The sequence below is a fragment of the Oncorhynchus mykiss genome, chromosome 22 (assembly GCF_013265735.2).
Source record: "Oncorhynchus mykiss isolate Arlee chromosome 22, USDA_OmykA_1.1, whole genome shotgun sequence".
NCBI classification, from domain to species: Eukaryota; Metazoa; Chordata; class Actinopteri; order Salmoniformes; family Salmonidae; genus Oncorhynchus; species Oncorhynchus mykiss.
The window spans coordinates 7136671-7163516 of record NC_048586.1 but is presented as its reverse complement, the minus strand read 5'-3'; the positions used below and the strand labels follow the sequence as shown (position 1 = coordinate 7163516).

The 26846-nt window shown below is 43.0% G+C and overlaps 1 protein-coding gene across 5 annotated transcripts in view; it reads left to right on the top strand.

Moving 5' to 3' along the window:
• The window catches only part of slc39a10 (solute carrier family 39 member 10), a 64806-nt gene that overhangs the window by 4866 nt on the left and 33094 nt on the right, over nt 1–26846 (top strand). For 3 of the 5 annotated variants that reach the window (XM_036958569.1, XM_021578737.2, XM_036958568.1), the window contains exons 2-5: nt 13242–13322; nt 13981–14009; nt 21770–22981; nt 23139–23316. In XM_036958569.1, coding sequence (XP_036814464.1) covers nt 14007–14009; nt 21770–22981; nt 23139–23316 — 1393 coding nt within the window. In that variant the 5' untranslated portion in view covers nt 13242–13322; nt 13981–14006. Of the gene's footprint in view, nt 1–5541; nt 5745–13241; nt 13323–13980; nt 14010–21769; nt 22982–23138; nt 23317–26846 lie in introns of those variants that run through there. The other 2 variants (XM_036958567.1, XM_021578740.2) reach the window with 2 other exon arrangements.

The window sequence follows — 26846 nt, the reverse complement described above, 5'->3', positions numbered from 1 at the left end:
CTTTTGCCACATTTCAGGCTTCAAACATAAAGATATAAAACTGTATTTTTTTGTGAAGAATCAACAACAAGTGGGACACAATCATGAAGTGGAATGACATTTATTGGATATTTCAAACTTTTTTAACAAATCAAAAACTGAAAAATTGGGCGTGCAAAATTATTCAGCCCCCTTAAGTTAATACTTTGTAGCGCCACCTTTTGCTGCGATTACAGCTGTAAGTCGCTTTGGGTATGTCTCTATCAGTTTTGCACATCGAGAGACTGACATTTTTTCCCATTCCTCCTTGCAAAACAGCTCGAGCTCAGTGAGGTTGGATGGAGAGCATTTGTGAACAGCAGTTTTCAGTTCTTTCCACAGATTCTCGATTGGATTCAGGTCTGGACTTTGACTTGGCCATTCTAACACCTGGATATGTTTATTTTTGAACCATTCCATTGTAGATTTTGCTTTATGTTTTGGATCATTGTCTTGTTGGAAGACAAATCTCCGTCCCAGTCTCAGGTCTTTTGCAGACTCCATCAGGTTTTCTTCCAGAATGGTCCTGTATTTGGCTCCATCCATCTTCCCATCAATTTTAACCATCTTCCCTGTCCCTGCTGAAGAAAAGCAGGCCCAAACCATGATGCTGCCACCACCATGTTTGACAGTGGGGATGGTGTGTTCAGCTGTGTTGCTTTTACGCCAAACATAACGTTTTGCATTGTTGCCAAAAAGTTCAATTTTGGTTTCATCTGACCAGAGCACCTTCTTCCACATGTTTGGTGTGTCTCCCAGGTGGCCTGTGGCAAACTTTAAACGACACTTTTTTTATGGATATCTTTAAGAAATGGCTTTCTTCTTGCCACTCTTCCATAAAGGCCAGATTTGTGCAATATACGACTGATTGTTGTTCTATGGACAGAGTCTCCCACCTCAGCTGTAGATCTCTGCAGTTCATCCAGAGTGATCATGGGCCTCTTGGCTGCATCTCTGATCAGTCTTCTCCATGTATGAGCTGGAAGTTTAGAGGGACGGCCAGGTCTTGGTAGATTTGCAGTGGTCTGATACTCCTTCCATTTCAATATTATCGCTTGCACAGTGCTCCTTGGGATGTTTAAAGCTTGGGAAATCTTTTTGTATCCAAATCCAGCTTTAAACTTCTTCACAACAGTATCTCAGACCTGCCTGGTGTGTTCCTTGTTCTTCATGATGCTCTCTGCGCTTTTAACGGACCTCTGAGACTATCACAGTGCAGGTGCATTTATACGGAGACTTGATTACACACAGGTGGATTGTATTTATCATCATTAGTCATTTAGGTCAACATTGGATCATTCAGAGATCCTCACTGAACTTCTGGAGAGTTTGCTGCACTGAAAGTAAAGGGGCTGAATAATTTTGCATGCCCAATTTTTCAGTTTTTGATTTGTTAAAGAAGTTTGAAATATCCAATAAATGTCGTTCCACTTCATGATTGTGTCCCACTTGTTGTTGATTCTTCACAAAAAAATACAGTTTTATATCTTTATGTTTGAAGCCTGAAATGTGGCAAAAGGTCGCAAAGTTCAAGGGGGCCGAATACTTTCGCAAGGCACTATATATATATATATATATATATATATATATATATATATGCCTACCTTGTCTGTTGGCTTTTCTGTATATATATATATATATATATATATACACACACACACAGATCCTATTTTCTGCATATACGGTACAGGTCAAACATTTGGACACTTACTCATTCAATGGTTTTCTTTATTTTTACTATTTTCTATATTGTAGAATAATAGTGAAGACCAACTATTAAATAACATGTAGGAACCAAAAAAGTGTTAAACAAATCAGAATATATTTTAGATTCTTCAAAGTAGCCACCCTTTGCCTTGACAGCTTTGCAAACTCTTGGTATTCTCTCAACCAGCTCATTTGGAATGCTTTTACGGCAGGCTTGAAGGAGTTCCCACATAGAATGAGCACTTGTTGGCTGCTTTTCCTTCACTCTGTGGTCCAACTTATCCCAACCCAATTGAGATGGGTTGGGATAACTCTCCTTCTTGGTCAAATAGCCCTTACACAGCCTGGAGGTGTGTTTTGGGTCATTGTCCTGTTGAAAAAGAAATGATAGTCCCATTAAGCGCAAACCAGATGTGATGACATATAGCTGCAGAATGCTGTGGTAGGAATGCTGGTTAAGTGTGCCTTGAATTCTAAATAAATCGCAGACCGTGTCACCAGCAAAGCACCATCACACCACCACCTCCGTGCTTCACGGTGGGAAATGTACACGTGGAGATCATCCTTTCACCTTCTGTGTCTCACAAAGACAGTGGTTGGAACCCCAAAATCTGGACTCATCAGATCAAAGGACAGATTTCCACTTGGCCCAAGCAAGTCTCTTCTTACTGGTGTCACTTAGTTGTGGTTTCTTTGCAGCAGTTAGACTACAAAGGCCTGCTTCATGCAGTCTCTGAACAACAGAGGTAACTCTGGGTCTTCCTTTCCTGTGGTGGTCCTCATGAGAGCCAGTTTCATCATAGTGCTTGATGTTTTTTGCGACTGCAATTGAAGAAACTTGGTTAATTTTCCTCATTGACTGACCTTCATGTCTTTAAAGTAAGGATGGCCTGTCGTTTCTCTTTGCTTATGTTAACTGTTCTTGCCGTAATATGGACTTGGTCTTTTACCAAATAGGATTATCTTCTGTATACCACCCCTACCATGTCACAACACAACTGGCTCCAATGCATTAAGAAGGAAAGAAATTCCACAAATTAACTTTTAACAAGACACCTGGTTAATTGAAATGCATTCCAGGTGTCTACCTCATGAAGCTGGTTGAAAGAATTACAAGTGTGCAAAGATGTTATGAAGAATCTCAATATATTTGGTTTGTTTAACACTTTTTTTTTTTGGGGGGGGGGGGGGGGTACTACATGATTTCATAGTTTTGATGTCTTCACTATTATTCTACAATGTTGAAATAAAGAAAAACCCTGGACTGAGTAGGTGTCCAAACTTTTGACTGGTACTGTGTGTGTGTGTTTAGATATAATACTAATCCTATTTCGACCCACAAAACCATTCAAATGAAGTTTGCAGGGTTTTCTCCCACTTCACAAAATATTTGCATAACATCACAAACCCTGCTGCTGCGGTCATTCGATGACCGTGGCATTTACACTTTATGTACACAAGTATGTATGTATGTATGTGGACACCTTCAAATTACACGTAGCTTTTTCTGCGACAACCGTTGCTGACAGGTGTAGAAAATGTAGTCAAATCTCTTCCCTGCTAGCGATGCCCCGGTCAACTAAGTGCTGTTTCCACTTCACAATAACATCATCTAGGATCAACAACCGCGGTAGACCACACAAACTCACAGAACAGGACCGCCGACACGTGTAAAAATTGTCATTTGCAACACTCGCTACCGAGTTCTAAACTGCCTTTGGAAGCAATGTCAGCGCAAGAACTGTTTGTCAGGAGCTTCATGAAATGGGTTTCCATTGCTGAGCAGCGGCACACAAGCATAAGATCATCATGCGCAATGCCAATCGTTGGCTGTAAAGCTTGTTGACATTGGATTCTGGAGTAGTGGAAATTTGTTCTCTGAATGATAATTTACGCTTTGCCGTCTGGCAGGCTGACGGATTAATCTGTGTTTGGCGGATGCCAGGAGAATGCTACCTGCCCGACTGCATAGTGCCAGAAGAGGAATACTGGTCCTGGGCTGTTTTTCATTGTTCAGGCTTGGCCCCCTAGTTCCAGTGAAAGGAAATCTTAACGCTACAGCATATAATGATATTCTAGATGATTCTGTACATCCAAGAGAATTCAGTGCCTGACCTCCCTAATGCTCTTGTGGTTGAAGCAAGTTCCCGACTGCAACATTCCAACATCTACTTGTAAGCCTTCCCAGAAGAGTGGAGGTTGTTATAGCGGCAAAGGGTGGACCAACTCCATATTAAAGCCCATGATTTTGGAATGAGATGTTCATTGAGCAGATGTCCACATACTTTTAGTCATATAGTGTATTTTCTTCAAAGGCAGGACACCTTTTAATGATAAATAATGTAGCTTAAATCATGACCAGGACCGTTTGATTCTTATTAAAGCGATTTGTGTCCAGACAGACTACTTAGGAAACTTTCTTAATGGGCCTGTAGAGAGAATCGGCAAACTCAAACAAGCACACCCTCGTAAAAGTGCCCATAAATCAACACCAACCGTGTATGTCAGATGAGCAAACATTCCTCCATTCATTAAACTTTTTTAAAAAATGTATTTTAATTTTTATGCTTACCATAGATTATTTTAAAGTAGATTATATGATATTGGAAGTATGAAGGGGACGAGTATGAAGATGAACTTGGCAATCCTTCAAATAGAAACAAATAGGCTATGGACAAGTTGCGTGTTATTTCAGTGCCACTGATTATTGAGGGGGAGAGTGTTGGAAAGATTTTTCAAATACTGTAAGGAATTATTATATTTTTGAAAGGATACTTTTTTTTTTCCAAAATGTTATTTGCTGACTTAATGTCTGAGGTGAAGAAAAAATGACAGAAGCCCGGCTGGGCACTTTCCTAGATTTGACATTTGCAAGAAGCAGGCCAGGTACTTCTATGTGTGCCCAGGTGCGCACTCTGTCAACATTAACAGGGCAGAGAAACCAGATGCATGCGCATTGCTCACATGGAGCGCGTAAATGATGGGAGCCTATGAAATAAACCAATACTTTTTTTTCTCAAGTGTAGCCGGTTTTGAATTCTGTAAACAAAGTTTCCACTCTGAGAATGAAATGGTAATCTACTGAGCACATGCAAGAAATTAACGTAACCCAATGACTAATAAACGGAAATTGCCTGTTTTACAAACTGTAGGCTACCGCATGGGCATTCATGAAAGTGCATTGCTGGCTGTGCACTAACCTAGGCTACTATTCTACTTTGCATCACCTAGGGCATCATACCGGGCAGGATCATTGCTGATTAGTCGATACATTAAGAATTATACCATGTCAGGTTGGAGAGGAATGGCGCCTTGTCCATTTGACCCAACATCAGCGCATTCTAGCTAAAGCATCAAAGGAAAGTTGGAAAGAGATGTAGAAAGTTTAATAGACAAAGTTGGCTGAACAATTGCATATAATCATTAGTCAACACTCCCACCATTAAACTTTACCTATCTACATGAAAATAAAGTTAATAAAACATTTTAAATGTAATCCTAAAATGAATGTAGGCCTATTTTTAAATGTTTTTTTACAGTTATTTTCACGAGTCTTCATCCATAACCAACCACGGTTATTCAATAACTGTCTACTCATCATATCGTTTGGTTCTCTCTTTCTCTCTGTCAGTTTCCTGGTCTCTTTCTCTCTCTCCCAATGATATGTCAGCATGTTGCCTCACGAATGTGATGCCCATTTTGTGCCCCCAACGAGAGGCCCTCTTGCGTAACTCACCAGACTCTGGCTTCTTGCTCAGTCTGTATACGCACGCACAAATCATCTGGACCCCCACCCCTTCCAGAAAATGTCCGGTTCATTAACTCTGATCCCATCTCCAAGACATGCACACACTTTGTCCCCTCCCTTTGTACACCACGTCCCACACACAAACGAGTTAGCCTACGTCAACTGATTTAAAGACTTTTTAAAACAGCCAACCAGTTCCAATAGTAACCCAGAAGAGCATTGGGTGTGAGAGAGGATTCCTTCTTTTGTTCTTCTAGGTCTTGAGATAAAGGTAAGCTGTACCTTTTTGAGTCCTCCCCAAGTGCTGTTTAGGTTTCAGTCGTCCCTGTTTTGGCATTGTTTGCTAATAAGTTTTTACCTGGTTGCAGGCGTAGCCTCCGTCCGTCCCTCTCATCCTGCGGTTAACTCGTCCCCAGCCTGTAGCATCACACATACGATCAGTTTTAAAGATCTCATGCTGATCTGCACCAGCTTACGGTGGGACTCACGCTAGGAGCCTGAGTCCATCCACCCCTTGTTAAAGTAACCACGGGTCATTGCCGTGTTTCTAACTGGATGGATTGGTTGTGAATGGACGTGCAATACTGTGCGTGGAAAAACTAGCTATCCATGTGACCAATTGCAGTTGATAAGTGAACACGTCAATGTTGAACAAATTTATGTTGCTTCTCCAGTGTATAGTGCATTCGTAAAGTATTCATACCCCTTGAATTTTCCACATTTTCTTAGGTTACAGCCTTATTCCAAAATGGATGAAATAGTTTCCCCCCTCAATCTACACACAATACCCCATAAGTTTTATTTTTTATTTTTAATGTTTGCAAATTTATGAAGAAAAAAACACATTCCCATAATTATTCAGACCCTTTACTCAGTACTTTGTTGAAGCACCCCTGGCAGAGATTCCAGCTTTGAGTCTTCTTGGGTATGACACTGCAAGCTTGGCACACCTGTCTTTGAGGAGTTTTTCACGATCTCCTCTTCAGATCCTCTCAAGCTCTCAGGTTGGATGGGAAGCACAGCTATTTTCAGGTCTTTCCAGAGATGCTCGATCAGGTTCAAGTCCGAGCTGTGGCTGGGCCACTCAAGGACATTCAGAGACTTGTCCAGAAGCCACTCGTGCGTTGTCTTGGCTGTGTGCTTAGGGTTGTTGTCCTATTGGAAGGTAAACCTTCGCCCCAGTCGGAGGACCTAAGTGTTCTGGAGCAGGTTTTCATCAAGGATATCTCTACTTTGCTCTGTTCATCTTTCCCTCGATCCTGACTAGTATCCCAGGCCCTGCAGCTGAAAAACATCCCCACAGCATGCTGCTGCTACCACCATGCTTTACTGTAAGGATGGTGCCAGGGTTCCTCCAGATGTGATGCTTGGCATTCAGGCCAAAGACTTCAATCTTGGTTTAATCAGACCAGAGAATCTTGTTTCTTATGGTCCGAGTCCTTTTGGTGCCTTTTGGCAAACTAAGCGGGCTGTCGTGCCTTTTTTTACTGAGGAATCGCCTTCATTTGGCCCCTCTACCATGAAGGCCTGATTGGTGGAGTGCTGTAGGATGTTTGTCTTTCTGGAAGTTCCTCCCATCTTCACATAGGAACTCTGGAGATCTGTCATTGACCATCGGGTTCTTGGTCACCTCCCTGACCAAGGCCCTTCTCCCCCGATTCCTCAGTGTGGCCGGGCAGCCAGCTCTAGGAAGAGTCTTGGTGGTTCCAAACGTATTCCATTTTAAGAATGATGGAGGCCGCTGTGTTCCTGGGGACCTTCAATGCTGCAGAAATGTTTTGGTACCCATCCCCAGATCTGTGCTGCGACACAATCCTGTCTCGGAGCTCTACGTTCAATTCATTCGATCTCATTGCTTGGTTTTTGCTCTGACGTGCACTGTCAACCGTGGGACCTTATATAGCCACGTGTGTGTGTGACTTTCCAAATCCTGTCCAATCAATTGAATTTACCACAGGTGGACTCCAAGTTGTAGAAACATCAAGGATGATCAGTGGAAACAGGATACTCCTGATCTCAATTTAGAGTCTGCGGGGTCTGAATACCTAAACTACCGTTCAAAAGTTTTGGGTCAATTAGAAATGTCCTTGTTTGTGAAAATCACTTTTTGTCCATTTAAAATAACATCAAATTGATCAGAAATGCAGTGTAGACATTGTTAATGCTGTAAATGACTATTGTAGCTGGAAAGGCTTTAAAAAAATAAATTAATGGAATATCTACACAGGTGTACAGAGGCCCAATATCAGCAACCATCACTTCTGTGTTCCAGTGGCACATTGTGTTAGCCTTTTTTAAATGTCTACATTTGGATTAGCTAATTGATCATTAGAAAACTCTTTTGCAATTATGTTCGCACAGCTCAACTGTTATCCTGATTAAAGAAGCAATACAACTTGCCTTCTTTAGACTAATTGAGTATCTGGAGCATCAGCATTTGGGTTTGATTACAGGCTCAAAATGGCCAGAATCAAGGTACTTTCTTCTGGCAATTTCTCGCATGTGAAGTCTTCATTTCTCTGAACAAGAATAGACTTTGTTTCTGGCCACTTTGAGCCTGTAATCACACCCACAAATGCTTATTGCTTCAATTAGCACAACAGTTTTGAGCTGTGCTGACATAATTGCAAAAGGTTTTTTTAATGATCAATTAGCCTTTTAAAATAATAAACTTGAATTGGCTAACAACATGCCAGTGGAATACAGGAGTGATGGTTGCTGATAATGGGCCTCTGTACGCCTGTGTAGATATTCCATGAAAAAAATCAACTGTTTCCAGCTACAATAGTCATTCACAACATTAACAATGTCTATCAACACTGTATTTTGATCGATTTTAATTTGCATTTGAACGCTAGTGTATGTTTTTAATTAATACATTTGCAAAACATTTCTAAATCTGTTTTCCCTTTGCCATTATTGGGTATTGTATGTAGATTAATGAGGATTTAATTTAATTTAAAAAAACATTTTAGAATGATGCTGTAAATTAACTGTGTAAAAATTCAAGGGGTCTGAATGCTTTCTGACGTCACTGTACCATATCCTCACTGTGCCCACGCAGACCATCTGGTGTGTGTGGTGTCCATGTGGTATCAGACACCTGCCTCTGTCTCTCTGAGCTCTGACTTTTCTAGATAACTGCAACCTTTTACATAGGCGAAGGTAGTTATTTGAATAGTATAAGTACTATACCAGTTTAGTTGCCCTTTCTGCTCTGTAAAGTCTGGCTCACAAACCAGTCAGATATACAGTAGAAAAGTAGCCTAGTTAAAACCACAAACATTTCTTAGTCTCTACTTTTATAGGAGTTAATTTTCTATTGTTGTGGTCTGTTCAATTCAGTTTGACATGACATGTCCACTTTGGCAGACTACATCTTTAAAATGTAAACTGTGAATCTACATCTTATGAAGGCTGAGATGTATTATTAGTAGTGAGAGCTAACCAGGGGCATGATTCCATGACAGGGCACTACCCTTGTCCTGACTTCACCCCCCCCCCCCCCCCCCCCCCACAGTACTGTCTGCAGAAATGCAACAACAGACCTGGACATGTTTCGTACACACACACACACGGTGAAGGGGCTCGAGCACTTCAAGTTCCCCCGTGTCCACATCGTTAAGGAATTATCATGGCCCACACCAACACTGTTGTAAAGAAGGTACAACAAAGCCCTATCCTGCTCAGGAGTCTGAAAAGAGTCGGCATGGGCCCTTACGTCCTCAAAGTTCTTCAGCTGCACCATTGAGAGCATCTTGACTGGCTGAATCACTGCTTGGTATGGCAACTGCTTGGATCCGACCGCAAGGGTAGTGCGTACAGCCCATTACATCATCGGGTCCAAGCTCCCTGCACTTCTGGACCTCTGTACCAGGCGGTGTCAGAGGAAGGCCCTAAAATGTTCAGATTCCAGCCACTTAAATCATAGACCGTTATCCCTGATAACGCACGGCAAGCGGTACCGATGCAGCTAGTCTGGAACCAACAGGACCCTGACCAACTTCTACCCTCAAACCGTAAGACTGCTAAATAGTTAGTCCGGTAGCTATTTGTTAAATAGGTAACCATCTTCTATGACAATTTTTGCCCCAACTCTTTTGACTCCTCACATACAGTGGGGCAAAAAGTATTTAGTCAGCCACCAATCGTGCAAGTTCTCCCACTTAAAAAGATGAGGCCTGTAATTTTCATCCTAGGTAGACTTTAACTATGACAGACAAAATGAGGAGAAAAATCCAGAACATCACATTGTAGGATTTTTTTAAATGAATTTATTTGCAAATTATGGTGGAAAACTTTTGTTATTGACCAAATACGTATTTATCTCAATACTTTGTTATATACCCTTTGTTGGCAATGACAGAGGTCAAACATTTTCTGTAGGTCTTCACAAGGTTTTCACACACTGTTGCTGGTATTTTGGCCCATTCCTCCATGCAGATCTCCTCTAGAGCAGTGATGTTTTGGGGCTGTTGCTGGGCAAACAGACTTTCAACTCCCTCCAAAGATTTTCTATGGGGTTGAGATCTGGAGACTGGCTAGGCCACTCCAGGACCTTGAAATGCTTCTTACTCATTCGTTGCCCGGGTGGTGTGTTTGGGATCATTGTCATGCTGAAAGACCCAGCCACGTTTCATCTTCAATGCCTCTTTGTGCTCCAAACACGACGAGTTGAGTTTTTACCAAAAAGCTATATTTTGGTTTCATCTGACCGTATGACATTCTCCCAATCTTCTTCTGGCTCATCCAAATGCTCTCTAGCAAACTTCCTGGACATGTACTGGCTTAAGCAGGGGGACACGTCTGGCACTGCAGGATTTGAGTCCCTGGCGGCGTAGTGTGTTACTGATGGTAGGCTTTGTTACTTTGGTCTCAGCTCTCTGCAGGTCATTCACTAGGTCCCTCCGTGTGGTTCTTGTGATAATTTTGACCCCACGGGGTGAGATTTTGCGTGGAGCCCCAGATCGAAGGAGATTATCAGTGGTCTTGTATGTCTTCCATTTCCTAATAATTGCTCCCACAGTTGTTTTTCTTCAAACCAAGCTGCTTACCTATTGCAGATTCAGTCTTCCCAGCCTGGTGCAGGGCTACAATTATTTTACTGGTGTCCTTTGACAGCTCTTTGGTCTTGGACATAGTGGAGGTTGGAGTGTGATTGTTTGAGGTTGTGGACAGGTCTCTTTTATACTGATAACAAGGTGCCATTAATACAGGTAAGGAGTGGAGGACAGAGGAGCCTCTTAAAGAAGTTACAGGTCTGTGAGAGCCAGAAATCTTTCTTGTTTGTAGGTGACCAAATACTTATTTTCCACCATAATTTGCAAATAAATAAAAAATCCTACAATGTGATTTTCTGGATTTTTTTTTCTTATTTTGTCTGTCATAGTTGAAGTGTACCTATGATGAAAATTACAGGCCTTGTCTTTTTAAGTGGGAGAACTTGCACAATTGGTGTCTGACTAAATACTTTTTTCCCCACTGTATGCTGCTGCTACTACTGTTTTATGTATCCTGTTGCCTAGTAAATTGATCCTTACCTATATGTACAGATCTACCTCGTACTGGTACCGTGTGTATACACCTAAGTTATCGTTACTTGTGTATTTGTTCCGCATGTTATTATTTTTCTAGTTGTTTTTGTTTTCTTCTGCATTGGTGGGAAGGGCCTGTAAGTAAGCAGTTCACTGTTAGTCTACACCCGGTGTTTTTATTATTTTTATGAAGCATGTGACAAAATTCAATTTGACTCACACACAGAGACTGAGATGAGGAGGAAGCTGTAGCCGTGTGGGAGTCATATGACGCGGCTTAAGGGCTCCCGTCTCCTCTCCCACCGCCTCGTGTCTAAAGATGAGCGATAGAGAAAAAGCCTTGACTGTCTGCACGCCAGGAATGCACCGCTGCTTCTGCCAGGCCCTCTGATAATTTTCACTAGACTGCTAGTTATTGGACCATGTTGTATAAGCCTAGGTCGTGTATAAGTCAAAGCCTGTGAGGCTTAGATGTTTGCATAACCATCAGATAATAAACTGTGCTAGTTTGAATGTGGAGGCCTGTGGATTTGTGCAGAAAGTACAGAAAGTATTCAGACTCCATGAATTTTCCCAAATTGTATGTTTCAGCCTTATTCTAAAATTGATGAGGGGACGAAAACGATTTAATCAATCTATAGACAATACCTCTTAATGATAAAGAACAGTTTTTATTTTTTAGACATTCTTTCTACTTTTTTACATTTACATAAGTTTTGAGACCCTTTACTCAGTACTTTGAAGCACCTCGACTCTTCTTGGGTATGATACTACAAGCTTGGCACACCTGTATTTGGAGTTTCTCTCAAGCTGTGTCGGGTAGGATGGGGAGCGTCACTGCACAGCTATTTTCAGGTCTCCAAAGATGTTCAATCGGGTTCGAGTCCGGGCTCTGGCTGGGCTGCTGAATGACTTTCGGAGACTTGTCCAAAAACCACTCCTGCGTTGACTTGGCTGTGTGCTTAGGGTCATTGTCCTGTTGGAAGGTGAACCGTTGCCCAAATCTGAGGTCCTGAGCGAACTGGAGCAGGTTTTCATCAAGCATATCTCGGTACTTTGCTCCGTTCATCATTCCCTCAATCCTGACAAGTCTCCCAGGCCCTGCCGCTGGAAAACAGGATGATCTGCCACCACCATGCTTCACCTTAAGGATCGTGCCAGGTTTCCTCCATATATGACGCTTGGCATTCAGGCCAATAACTTCTTCCTTTTAAGAATGGAGGCCGCTGTGATCTTTGGGACCTTCAATGCTGCAAACATTTTTTGGTACCCTTTCCCAGATCTGTGCCTTGAGACAATCCTGTCTCAAATTACATTTTATTTGTCACATGCTCTGAATTTAACAGGTGTGAACCTTACAGTGAAGTCCTTAACACATTTTCTTCTTAAAGCATTGTTGGTTAACCTCTCTAGGGTACTTGGGATGCTAACGTCCCACCTGACCAACATCCAGTGAAAGTGCAGGGCGCAAAATTCAAACAAATCTCATAACTAAAATTCCTCAAACATACATGTATTATACACCATTTTTTAAAAGATAAACTTGTTGTTAATTCCACCACAGTGTCCGATTTCAAAAAAGGCGCATAGGTTTTGCCTCCAAAACATCCAGTGATTTTGAAGAGAGCTACGTCAATTTACAGAAATACTCATCATAAATGTTGATGAAAATACAACCATTTTGCATGGAATTAAAGATGTACTTCTCCTTAATGCAACCGCTGTGTCAGATTTCAAAAAAGCTTTATGGAAATAGCACACCATGGAATAATCTGAGTACAGTGCTCCGAGACCAAAATAAGCAATACAGATACCCGCCATGTTGAGTCAACAGAAGTCAGAAATAGCATTATAAATATTCACTTACCTTTGCTGATCTTCATCAGAATGCACTCCCAGGAATCCCAGTTCCACAATAAATGTTAGTTTTTTGTTTGATAAAGTCCATAATTTATGTCCAAATAGCTAGCCTATCCTCCAGCAGGATTTCCACCCCAAAGCTATTCTAACACACTTGCTTCAACTGATCAGCTGCTTCTCTGTGAACTGATTAGCTGATTTAGGTGTGTAGGTGTAGGACTGGAGCAAAGCCTGCATATACCCAGCTCTCAAGGAGGAGATTTGGCCACTCCAGCTGGACATCAAATAAGCCATTTGATATCTGTCAACCCTGCATTTCAGTTGTCATTGACGTTTTTGACAATATGGGCTATTGGTCACACTTCTCTCTTCAGCTCAACAGTTGGTATTTCTGAAGAACTGGAAAAGGCCCTATCACGTCAGGATTGGGGCCAAGGCGGAGCAGTATTACTACAGTAAGTTTAATGTTTCTAAACAGAGTCATTTTATTTTGTTTAATTTGGTTAACTAGGAAATGTGCTTGCTACCAAAGATGGGTTATGTTTAGTCTTTTCTTGGAACCCAGAACCAGATCTCTGGTGCGCTGGCCAGTTATTCAATTTGACTTTGGGGGTTGGTGTTCAAACGTGTACTGAACGGAAGCGGCCAGTCCCCCCCCCCCCCCCCCCCCCCGCAAAGCCAGTCCTCGGCCCTTCTCCTTATGTAAAGTCCACCTGTGTTTACAATCCTTTGCTGTTAAAATCCAACAGCTACCTCTGAAATCACTTTTTTGGTCTAAAATAGCGGATTAACATCATTCAATGTCTGTCACAACAGGCTAGGTATAGCAGAGTCAAAAATCCCTAATTGTTGTGGAAATTATGGTTGAAATTGTATAACTTAAAAGAGTAACATGTGAATTCACGAGCTGGGTTGTAGTGCGTTCGGTTACATCACTCGCTGACCTTTTTCATTGGCCGTCTGAAAAAAAAAAAAAAAAACACTGGTTGTGGTGCCTGACTAAATCCTGAAAATACACTAAGCCTGAGGGGTCTCGAGTTGTGTGTGTGTGTGTGTGTGTGTCAAAGTATATGTGCTTTATACTAAACAGAGAATTGGTCTTTTCATTCACAGTTGAATTGAAGAACGCACCCTTGGATATGGTGAGTTAATGACCCGCTCCCCCTGTACAAGTACAGTATTCTTTGGCTACTGTAACCAAAAGCTTTACCTTTACACACAGCAGGGTATACTATCAATGAGTTAGCTGGCAAACTTTGATAAACAAGAAATAACTATTGATTTTCTTGTTCGTTAAGAAAGCAATACTTGTCTGTTTTGGTTGTTGGGTCATTTAGGTCCTGTCCATTTCAAGCTTTCAATAAAAATAAAAACTTTTCAGAATATTTAGGCAAGTTGGCTAGTGTACCCCTCCCCAAAATATATATATTTTTTAAGGTGTTCTTGTTTGTATCTCATAAACAAGAATGTTTAATTTAGAATAACTAGGTACTTTTTAGTTGCTTGAGTTTAGGGGTCCCTGAAAAACAAGGATATAATGAACAAATTGAAATTAATAGCTGCACAGCCAAAACATCTCACATTTTATGAAACAAAAACAGTTTGACAGATAAAAAAATATTAAGTAATTTCATATTTTGAGTGTCGATTAGAGTAAACTGTTGGCACGATGTTCCTTAGAGGGCCCAGTGGTATCGAAAGGTTTGTCTTGTGTATGTCTCAATAAACCTTTAAGAGGTGTGGATATGACTTATAGGTCATAAGTGTTTTTTTTTTTTTCCCCAGCACATTTTTTTTACAAATTTTGTTTTATTTATTTCACCTTTTATTTAACCAGGTAGGCCAGTTGAGAACAAGTTCTCATTTACAACTACGACCTGGCCAAGACAACAGAGTTACACATGGAATAAATAAATGTACAGTCAACACAATAGAAAAGTCTATATACAGTGTGTGCAAATGAAGTAAGATTAGGGCGGTAAGTAAAAGGCAATAAATAGGCCATAGTGGTGAAATTACAATTTAGCAATTACACTGGAGTGAAATATGTGCAAGTAGAGATACTGCGGTACAAAGGGTAAAAAACAAAATTATAATATGGAGATAGTTGGGTGGGCTATTTACAGATGGGCTATGTACAGGTGCATCTGTAAGCTGCTCTGACAGCTGATGCTTAAAGTTAGTGAGGGAGATATGAGTCTCCAGCTTCAGTGACTTTTGCACTTTGTTCCAGTCATTTGCAGCAGAGAACTGGAAGGAAAGGCGGCCGAAGGAGGAATTTGCTTTGGGGGGGGGACCAGTGAAATATACCTGCTAGAGCACGTGCTACGGGTGGGTGCTGGTTTGGTGACCAGTGAGCTGAGAAGGCAGGGCTTTACCTAGCAAAGACTTATAGATGACCTGGAGCCAGTGGATTTGGCAACGAATATGAAGCGAGGGCCAGCCAACGAGAGTCACAACATACAGGTCGCAGTGGTGGGTAGTATATGGGGCTTTGGTGATAAAGTGGAAATTATTGTAGTTCACATATCTCAAACCTTGTGAAAGCACTCAACAACGAATGTATTCAGTAGACACACACCATGCTCTGTTAGGTTAGTCTTGCCCTATTTTAAGAACACACCTCTATCTCCACGTGGGTTCATAGGTCAGCCCAGACTCATGTTTATAAACAGTGTCTTGTCGGAAGCAGCTGCGACGTAGCCTTGTAATCACATTGCCGTTTGCAACTGAAAAGCTGCACCGCTGTCACACACTCTGCCTTAAATTGATTTCACGCATCGCTTGGGCAAGCAAGGCACTCTGTGGTAAGTAGCCTACTCTGCTTTCCTTGGATTGTTTGACTGGGAAAGGTTAGTGTCACATTGATTTGACTGTACATCATTTTTAGCAGTTCATTCCCACTTTAATTGTTACATGGTTATATAGTGTGCAACAGGCTGCACTTTGGCAATATGTTATTTCAGTGTCTTGAAATAATTGTCAGTATATTGCTTATGTTTGCACAAGTGTATAAAGTCACTCATATACATGTTTTATATTTGGAAGTATCATGCATTAGATGCATATTATTGAGCAGCCCTTTGGTACCACTTAAAGAATGGGTCCTAGTATTTGCACCTCCTTATCCTAAGTCTGGTATAAGGAAGTTAGTCATTGATTAGCTCTGGTATTGGCAGGATTATCGACTGCTTGGGTAGAAGACTAGGGCTCTGTACCAGGTTATCAGAATTGACTGAGATATGCATGGTGATCTGACATCAACACTACCACAAACATATGTTGGCCTAAATATGTTGGTAGTATTGATATAAAGTAGCCTGACGTAATGAAGCATGGGTACCAGACAGTCTTTCTTGCTGTAGAATGTTTACAAATAATTGTATGATGCAGTACTCTACCCTAGGAGGGACAGATTACTCTACCCTAGGAGGGACAGATCATAGCAAAAATAACATGGCCTGTTTAATCTCAGTTACTGATAAATAAAAATGAGAAAAAAAATCTTTATGCACCGGTCCATCAATTTAAGTACCACAATAAAAAAATTAAAATCGGTCAGTTCAAGCTACAGATACCAGTTTCAATTGCAGTCTCCGCATCTGCTTATGTCGCCCTTCTGCATCTGCTGTCAAAAGTGGTAGAACTACAGGTCTGTTTGTCGGACCAGGAAACACCCCGAAAATTGGTCTTCTCACAAACATCTGTAGCAGTTTTGCCTACAAACTAATTTAACCACTCTATAGAAAGGATTATGAACAAGATGTTCTCTGTCTTGCTCTTACAGCTAAACCTACTCTTGTCTCTGCTCAATCTTTTTAAATATACTCGGACTACAGATCTATAGAGCATGGATTGATGAGTCTGTCTCTAGCCTTCTTCATGTCAGTCTCTGTCCTTACACGTGCAATCTGGGATCTGGCAATATGTTAGATGCCTCATGAGATTAGCAAAACTATATTTCAGTGGTTTAGATGGTACAATGATTCTCTACACTATACTTATTTTGTCACATGAACAGAAATATTAGAATTTTAGCAACCAGGAAATAGCAGAGCGATTTATGTGTAGTGCAACGTCAACCTTCATTTTAAGCCCACATGCAGTCTTTATAATTGTATGTTTTAATCACTCTGTCTAATAAAATCAGTGTGTTTATTTCATGAAAATAACTCCAAATATGTTTTTGATCATTTATTTCCCTGAGCCTTTTGTCATCGACATGCTCAGTCTGATCGTGTCAAACAGAATTATATAAATCAAATCAAATTTTATTTGTCACATACACATGGTTAGCAGATGTTAATGCGAGTGTAGCGAAATGCTTGTGCTTCTAGTTCCGACAATGCAGTAATAACAAGTAATCTAACTAACAATTCCAAAACTACTGTCTTGTACACAGTGTAAGGGGATAAAGAATATGTACATAAGGATATATGAATGAGTGATGGTACAGAGCAGTATAGGCAAGATACAGTAGATGGTATCGGGTACAGTATGTACAAATGAGATGAGTATGTAAACAAAGTGGCATAGTATAGTATAAAGTGGCTAGTGATACATGTATTACATAAGGATACCGTCGATGATATAGAGTACAGTATATACGTATGCATATGAGATGAATAATGTAGGGTAAGTAACATTTATATAAGGTAGCATTGTTTAAAGTGGCTAGTGATATATTTACATCATTTCCCATCAATTCCCATTATTAAAGTGGCTGGAGTTGAGTCAGTGTCAGTGTGTTGGCAGCAGCCACTCAGTGTTAGTGGTGGCTGTTTAACAGTCTGATGGCCTTGAGATAGAAGCTGTTTTTCAGTCTCTCGGTCCCAGCTTTGATGCACCTGTACTGACCTCGCCTTCTGGATGATAGCGGGGTGAACAGGCAGTGGCTCGGGTGGTTGATGTCCTTGATGATCTTTATGGCCTTCCTGTGACATCGGGTGGTGTAGGTGTCCTGGAGGGCAGGTAGTTTGCCCCCGGTGATGCGTTGTGCAGACCTCACTACCCTCTGGAGAGCCTTACGGTTGAGGGCGGTGCAGTTGCCATACCAGGTGGTGATACAGCCCGCCAGGATGCTCTCGATTGTGCATCTGTAGAAGTTTGTGAGTGCTTTTGGTGACAAGCCGAATTTCTTCAGCCTCCTGAGGTTGAAGAGGCGCTGCTGCGCCTTCTTCACGATGCTGTCTGTGTGAGTGGACCAATTCAGTTTGTCTGTGATGTGTATGCCGAGGAACTTAAAACTTGCTACCCTCTCCACTACTGTTCCATCGATGTGGATAGGGGGGTGTTCCCTCTGCTGTTTCCTGAAGTCCACAATCATCTCCTTAGTTTTGTTGACGTTGAGTGTGAGGTTGTTTTCCTGACACCACACTCCGAGGGCCCTCACCTCCTCCCTGTAGGCCGTCTCATCGTTGTTGGTAATCAAGCCTACCACTGTTGTGTCGTCCGCAAATTTGATGATTGAGTTGGAGGCGTGCGTGGCCACGCAGTCGTGGGTGAACAGGGAGTACAGGAGAGGGCTCAGAACGCAACCTTGTGGGGCCCCAGTGTTGAGGATCAGCGGGGAGGAGATGTTGTTGCCTACCCTCACCACCTGGGGGCGGCCCGTCAGGAAGTCCAGTACCCAGTTGCACAGGGCGGGGTCGAGACCCAGGGTCTCGAGCTTGATGACGAGCTTGGAGGGTACTATGGTGTTGAATGCCGAGCTGTAGTCGATGAACAGCATTCTCACATAGGTATTCCTCTTGTCCAGATGGGTTAGGGCAGTGTGCAGTGTGGTTGAGATTGCATCGTCTGTGGACCTATTTGGGCGGTAAGCAAATTGGAGTGGGTCTAGGGTGTCAGGTAGGGTGGAGGTGATATGGTCCTTGACTAGTCTCTCAAAGCACTTCATGATGACGGATGTGAGTGCTACGGGGCGGTAGTCATTTAGCCCAGTTACCTTAGCTTTCTTGGGAACAGGAACAATGGTGGCCCTCTTGAAGCATGTGGGAACAGCAGACTGGTATAGGGATTGATTGAATATGTCCGTAAACACACCGGCCAGCTGGTCTGCGCATGCTCTGAGGGCGCGGCTGGGGATGCCATCTGGGCCTGCAGCCTTGCAAGGGTTAACACGTTTAAATGTCTTACTCACCTCGGCTGCAGTGAAGGAGAGACCGCGTGTTTTCGTTGCAGGCCGTGTCAGTGGCACTGTATTGTCCTCAAAGCGGGCAAAAAAGTTATTTAGTCTGCCTGGGAGCAAGACATCCTGGTCCGTGACTGGGCTGGGTTTCTTCCTGTAGTCCGTGATTGACTGTAGACCCTGCCACATGCCTCTTGTGTCTGAGCCGTTGAATTGAGATTCTACTTTGTCTCTGTACTGGCGCTTAGCTTGTTTGATAGCCTTGCGGAGGGAATAGCTGCACTGTTTGTATTCGGTCATGTTACCAGACACCTTGCCCTGATTAAAAGCAGTGGTTCGCGCTTTCAGTTTCACACGAATGCTGCCATCAATCCATGGTTTCTGGTTAGGGAATGTTTTAATCGTTGCTATGGGAACGACATCTTCAACGCACGTTCTAATGAACTCGCACACCGAATCAGCGTATTCGTCAATGTTGTTATCTGACGCAATACGAAACATCTCCCAGTCCACGTGATGGAAGCAGTCTTGGAGTGTGGAGTCAGCTTGGTCGGACCAGCGTTGGACAGACCTCAGCGTGGGAGCCTCTTGTTTTAGTTTCTGTCTGTAGGCAGGGATCAACAAAATGGAGTCGTGGTCAGCTTTTCCGAAAGGGGGGCGGGGCAGGGCCTTATATGCGTCGCGGAAGTTAGAGTAACAATGGTCCAAGGTCTTTCCTCCCCTGGTTGCGCAATCGATATGCTGATAAAATTTGGGGAGTCTTGTTTTCAGATTAGCCTTGTTAAAATCCCCAGCTACAATGAATGCAGCCTCCGGATAAATTGTTTCCAGTTTGCAGAGAGTTAAATAAAGTTCGTTCAGAGCCATCGATGTGTCTGCTTGGGGGGGGATATATACGGCTGTGATTATAATCGAAGAGAATTCTCTTGGTAGATAATGCGGTCTACATTTGATTGTGAAGAATTCTAAATCAGGTGAACAGAAGGATTTGAGTTCCTGTATGTTTCTTTCATTGCACCATGTCACGTTAGTCATAAGGCATACGCCCCCGCCCCTCTTTTTACCAGAAAGATGTTTTTTCCTGTCTGCGCGATGCGTGGAGAAACCTGTTGGCTGCACCGCTTCGGATAGCGTCTCTCCAGTAAGCCACGTTTCCGTGAAGCAAAGGACGTTACAGTCTCTGATGTCCCTCTGGAATGCTACCCTTGCTCGGATTTCATCAACCTTGTTGTCAAGAGACTGGACATTGGCAAGAAGAATGCTAGGGAGTGGTGCGCGCTGTGCCCGTCTCCGGAGTCTGACCAGAAGACCGCCTCGTTTCCCTCTCTTTCGGAGTCGTTTTTTTGGGTCGCTGCATAGGATCCACTCCGTTGTCCTGTTTGTAAGGCAGAACACAGGATCCGCGTCGCGAAAAACATATTCTTGGTCGTACTGATGGTGAGTTGATGCTGATCTTATATTCAGTAGTTCTTCTCGACTGTATGTAATGAAACCTAAGATGACCTGGGGTACTAATGTAAGAAATAACACGTAAAAAAACAAAACTGCATAGTTTCCTAGGAACGCGAAGCGAGGCGGCCATCTCTGTTGGCGCCGGAAGTAGTCATGATTGGCATACAGGATCCTCTAGACCAGGGATGGGCAATTGGCGGCCTTTTACAGGCCATCGGATCAATTTCCCCCCCAAAAAACATACTGTTAAAGAGTGAGAAGAGTTAGAATGCACAAGGGGAAATTTTTCAATTTGGTTGTGTATAAGCGGTTTCTCTCGTTATGTCAGTAACTGAAAGGCACTCAACTAGCTTGTGTCAGCTAAAATTTTTTTAGATTCAAGGGAGCCCTGCATGACAAGATCAGCAGCAAGTTACCTGTATCGAATACATTTAATGTATTTAGCATTGGTTATTGCTAGGCTACTTATCTACAGATTCAAAGTGTGGGAACTCCTTCAAGAATGTTGGAAAAGCATTACTGAAGCTGGTTGAGAGAATGCCAAGAGTGTGTCAAGGCAAAGGGTGGCTACTTTGAAGAATCTAAAATGTTTCTTTTTTTTTGGGTTCTGCATGATTTCATAGTTTTGATGTGTTCACTTTTTCTACAGTGTAGAAAATAGTAAAAATAAAGAAACCCTTGAATGAGTAGGTCCAAACTTTTGACTGGTAAAAAGTGTAAATATATGAATTCTGTATAAAAGACATAGAACACAGCCCACTACCAATGTTTTGAAAATGTAATAAAAATAAGTGATTGGGTAGTGTTGTGTACTTTCAATCTGTGTCTTCAATATGGTTGCTGGTCTACGGGTTTCAATGCTCTGTAGTTTGGCTTCTTCAGTTTGTCTGGGGTCTGTCCCAAGCACTGTCTGTGTGTCTAGCATCAAAGCAAAGGTACCCTTGCTAACAATCCCCATTGCCTTACCCTCTTTCTAACTCTGGTCTTTGCAGTTAGTTATTCCCATTCAACTCCCTAGCATCCCCCTTACCCCCAGGCCTCTCTGGAGATCTTATGAAGATCATTTGACTGGAATGCTATGTCTGCCTCTGGCTAAAAAACATGAGGGGGAAAAAAAGCAAATTTCTCACTTTCTCCGGCTAGCTCTTTGGGGAGCTTATTGTGCTCAGGCTGCAATTAGATGAAAGCCCATTTGTCCAGTCTTTTTTATTTTAAATCAGATTGGTTATTATTAGATCAGTTGGGTAGCTACTTCATCAATTTCTAGGCTTATAACAAAGTTTCTTACAGGTGTGTGTGTGTGCTCTTTACCCATTTTAGGGGTGTCATAGCGGGGAGACGATGCGGGTCCACACTCACACCAAGTTCTGCTTCCTATGTGTGCTCACCTTCCTGTTCCACCAGTGCAGCCACTGCCACGGCGACAGCCAGCACCATCACCACGGCCATCACCAAGGCGACCATAGCGGCGCTGGCGACCATGATGGTCATGAACACGCCCACAGCGACCTGCAGATCTCCCAGGCTCCTTACGTGGGCGGAGGAGGGTCTGGTGGGGAAATAGATGCGCAGAACAAGGGTCCTGGCGAGGTGCTAGAGCTGGAGCAGCGCTTCTACATCCACCAACTGTTCCGGCGTTACGGCCAGCGCGGCCAGCTGGACTTCCGTGGCTTCCAGAGCCTGCTGCTCAGCCTGGGTCTGGGGAAGGTGAAGGTGGTGGGCTTGGAGCATGAGGAGCTGGGCCACGATCACGTTGCCCACCTGGACCTGCTGGAGGTCCAGGAGGGGCTCCACTCACACTCGCCCACCCACGAAGAGCCAGGGCATGGCCATGGGCATAGACACCAGCATACACGGGGGAGGCCCCACGTACACTACCACCCACACACAGATCCAGGGCCAACTCATTCCCCCTGCAACCAACTGGCGACCGGTGCCAGTCCCACTGTAGATGATGGTCCATTGGAGGATCACGACCACAAACATGACCACGGCCCAGTAAAAGACAGTGATGATCATAAACCAAATCATGACCACGAACAAGACAAAGAGCACAAACGCAAAGAGAGCCAACAGCTCAACCATGAAGACCACAGCAACAAGACTCAGCCTCATCATGATCATGAACACTATCATGATCATGACCTCAAATCCCACACACACCCCCATCACTCACAAAACAACACGGACAGTCCTCAAGCACATCAAGAGCAGCCATCCACAGCCCCGGCACAGGCCCGCCAGGAGCAGCAACCAGGGGCCGAGGCTTCAGAGGTCCCTATTTCCAAGCCCTCTGCCCCACTTACCCTACCTCCAGAATCCAAGCCCAAGAGGCCAAGGAAACCCAAAGGCCAGTGGGCACGAAACCAAGACCACCATAACCACAGTCAGGAACATGACCACGTGCATGGTCACAGTCTTAGTTATGCGCCTAGGGGGAAGAGGGCGGCAGGTGAGCCCCACTTGAGCCCCATGTTACCGGTGCCAGCCCTGCCCAGGCATCAAGAGGACGTGGTTCATCAGCATGAGGAGGTGGGGGTTATTTATGTTATGTATGATGAATACACAATGTTATATATGAAATGGATTTGCATAAACTGAGTAGTAAAGAATGTGTAATGACATGGTACTGTTTGAACCTTTTCACCCATGTCCACCATCTCTTCCTCCCTCCTTCCTCAATCGCCAGTGTCTGAATCTGACCCAGCTCCTCAACTACTATGGCCTGAGTCCAGACTCCCGCATCTCGCCCAGCCAGTTCACCTACCTGTGCCCGGCCCTGCTCTACCAGATTGACAGCCGCGTCTGCATCCGCCACTATCACCAGGTGGACTTGGGGCAGGCCGCCCTGGAGCCAGCCAACTCCGGTAAGACCCTGTGATTTCACTCGGTGACAGTAATGCATTTATGTATCTTACCTCATCCACTAACAAGGTGCCCATTGTGACTTTTGTGTCAATAATGTGACAATTGCGGTACTCATGTCCAAAAGCCTAGATAATATTATTGGATTGTTCTGTGGATGTAAGGCTTTGAATCTGTTTTGAATGGTGCAACTCACACATGGGTGGCAGTATTAGGGCCTATTTACACAATAGATGTGTCAGTCACACCCTTCTGTACACACTTAGCTTCTGTTGCACGCAAACAAAATGAGCACTGCAAACAAACTACAGTATTTTCTTTTCAGCAAATACAACCCTGCTTTAGGTAGCACATAGTGAGCTTGAAGGCTCTTCTGTGTCGAGTGAGAACACATGCGCAGAAACATGTCAATAGCTTTGTGACAGTCTCGTGATTTGACGTGTGCCTTAAAATTTGGCATAAAAGTTATTTGCCATCAGCATTTCCCAAGGCTCTGCAGAACTTTGCCAAAACATAAGGGCTGCACAAAGGTTGATCTTACTTATGTTTTTGTCCTTTTATTGGTGTGGTGAATTGATACTACTTGGAGCTGGATAGGCCTAAGTGTTTTTCTGTTTTGACATGCGTATGATGCAATGGCACTCTCAGTACTGCAATTTAGCTTTTAGCTGCCAAGTACTACTACTAAAGTGTTCTTACCCATGACAATACATTTAAATGGAAAAGGCATTGGACAACAACATTTAGCAAAACTGCCAATCAGGGAATACTTCCCGTCGAACGTCATTTGAAACTGTGAAGAATTATCTTCCAACTGGCTTAATCATATCACATGGTCTCCATTGGTCATTTCACAGTAGCTCCATCATTTTATGTTTGAATATTAAAAGAAAAACATTTTGAAGAGTGAGCATAGCCAAAATATTATTAAAATCAGCAAGGCCAATTCAGTTGTATGTCTCAATGTTCTTTAAATGGCAGGGTTCCAAACTGTTTCATGAGGGATTGGAAAAGGCTGTCAAACCACCACACTGAAGTGCAAAGGGTGTCCCATTTTTTTTTTTTTTTTTTTGTTGTTGCTCATATTACATAGTTTATACATTCTGAAAATACCTCCATCTTTTGACTACTTAGCATGTCACACCTAAGCATGTAACTGTGTTGACAGTCATTGTTCTAAAAGTAATTTTGCATGGTGAAAAACTCCAGGCAATATCAGTAGCATACTGTAATCAAACTGCACACTGTGCCCAGCTTTTGAGCGATGACCAGCGAGCGGTAGATGGCCTGTTCTTGCACATCTGCGAGGCACCTTCATCATTCAAATGCAAAAATGGTTTGTGATATTAGGCTTTATTAGTTGAGTGACAACCTACAGTATGTAATTTGCTAGGTTATTGTTGTCTATGCACGGTTGAAAATGTGTGTTTTACTGGAATGAAAGTAAGCTCTCATCTGGCTACACAGTGCCTTCAAAGTATTCATACCCTTGACTTATTCCACTGCCTGAATTACCCATCTACCCATCAGCCATCTACACACAAACCCAATAATGACAAAAATGATCATGACATATTTTTAGTACGTTTACTGAAAATGTAATACAGAAATACACTGCTCAAAAAATAAAGGGAACACTAAAATAACACATCCTAGATCTGAATGAATGAAATATTCTTATTAAATACTTTTTAAGTGGAAAACTACACTACAGGCTGATGTAATGTCCTTAAAACAAGTCAAAATAAGGCTCAGTAGTGTGTGTGGCCTCCACGTGCCTGTATGACCTCCCTACAACGCCTGGGCATGCTCCTGATGAGGTGGCGGATGGTCTCCTGAGGGATCTCCTCCCAGACCTGGACTAAAGCATCCGCCAACTCCTGGACAGTCTGTGGTGCAACGTGGCGTTGGTGGATGGAGCGAGACATGATGTCCCACATGTGCTCAATTGGATTCAGGTCTGGGGAACGGGCGGGCCAGTCCATAGCACCAATGCCTTCCTCTTGCAGGAACTGCTGACACACTCCAGCCACATGAGGTCTAGCATTGTCTTGCATTAGGAGGAACCCAGGGCCAACCGCAGCAGCATATGGTCTCACAAGGGGTCTGAGGATCTCATCTCGGTACCTAATGGCAGTCAGGCTACCTCTGGCGACAACATGGAGGGCTGTGACTGACCCACCGCCAAACCGGTCATGCTGGAGGATGTTGCAGGCAGCAGAACGTTATCCACGGCGTCTCTAGACTGTCACGTCTGTCGCGTGCTCAGTGTGAACCTGCTTTCATCTGTGAAGAGCACAGGGCGCCAGTGGCGAATTTGCCAATCTTGGTGTTCTCTGGCAAATGCCAAACGTCCTACACAGTGTTGGGCTGTAAGCACAACCCCCCCCCACCTGTGGACGTCGGGCCCTCCCACCTGTTGTCTATTCCATTTGCACAACAGCATGTGAAATTTATTATCAATCAGTGTTGCTTCCTAAGTGGACAGTTTGATTTCACAGAAGTGTGATTGACTTGGAGTTACATTGTGGTGTTTAAGTGTTCCCTTTATTTTTTTGAGCCGTGTATATCATTGCATAAGTGTTCACACTTCTGAGTCAATACTTTGTAGAAGCACCTTTGGCAGCGAATAGAGCTTTTAATCTTTCATGGTAGTTCTTTAAGAACTTTCCACACCTGGATTGTGCAACATTTGCCCATTTTTATTATTTAAAAAAAATCTTCAAGCTCTGTCAAATTGATCATTGCTAGACAACCATTTTCAGGTCTTGCCATAGATTATCAAGTAGATTTAAGTCAAAACTAACTATGCCCCTCAGGAACATTCACTGTCTTTTTGGTAAGCAACTCCAGTGTAGATTTGGCCTTGCTTTAGGTTATTGTCCTTCTGAAAGGTGAATTCATCCCCCAGTGTCTGGTGTAAAGCATACTGAACCAGGTTTTCCTCTATGATTTTGCCTGTCCTTGGATTTATTTATTTATTTTACCCTGAAACTATTTTTTATCAGTTTTACTTTAGTGCCTTGTTGCGAACAGGATGCATGTTTTGTATTTTGTAAAGATCAAATCTTTCAAAAAAAAGTTAGCAGAATGTTGGTCAAAATCCATCTCATTCCATCCTCTCCCACTGCTGGCCGCTTCCTCATCACCATATTTGGGAGTGAGTGGAAACGCCAACCGTATGCTTCACGTTTATACATCCGGTGAAATATCTGGATTATAGGGGGTTTTGCCGGATGTGACAAGTAAGATATTACTCAACAGTAGCAACTGCCTCTGTGGCAAGAGGATACATTTCAAAACAATAGACATGTTGCAAGAGTATGAAGAAAAAAACACTTCTCCAGGAAAAACATCAGGGACTGACTGATATTCTGCAAAAGGTACAGGGATTGGACTGCTGAGGACTGGGGTAAAGTCATTTTCTCTGAATCCCCTTTCCGATTGTTTGGGGCATCCGGAAAAAAGCTTGGCCGGAGAAGACAAGGTGAGCGCTACCATCAGTCCTGTGTCATGCCTACAGTAAAGCATC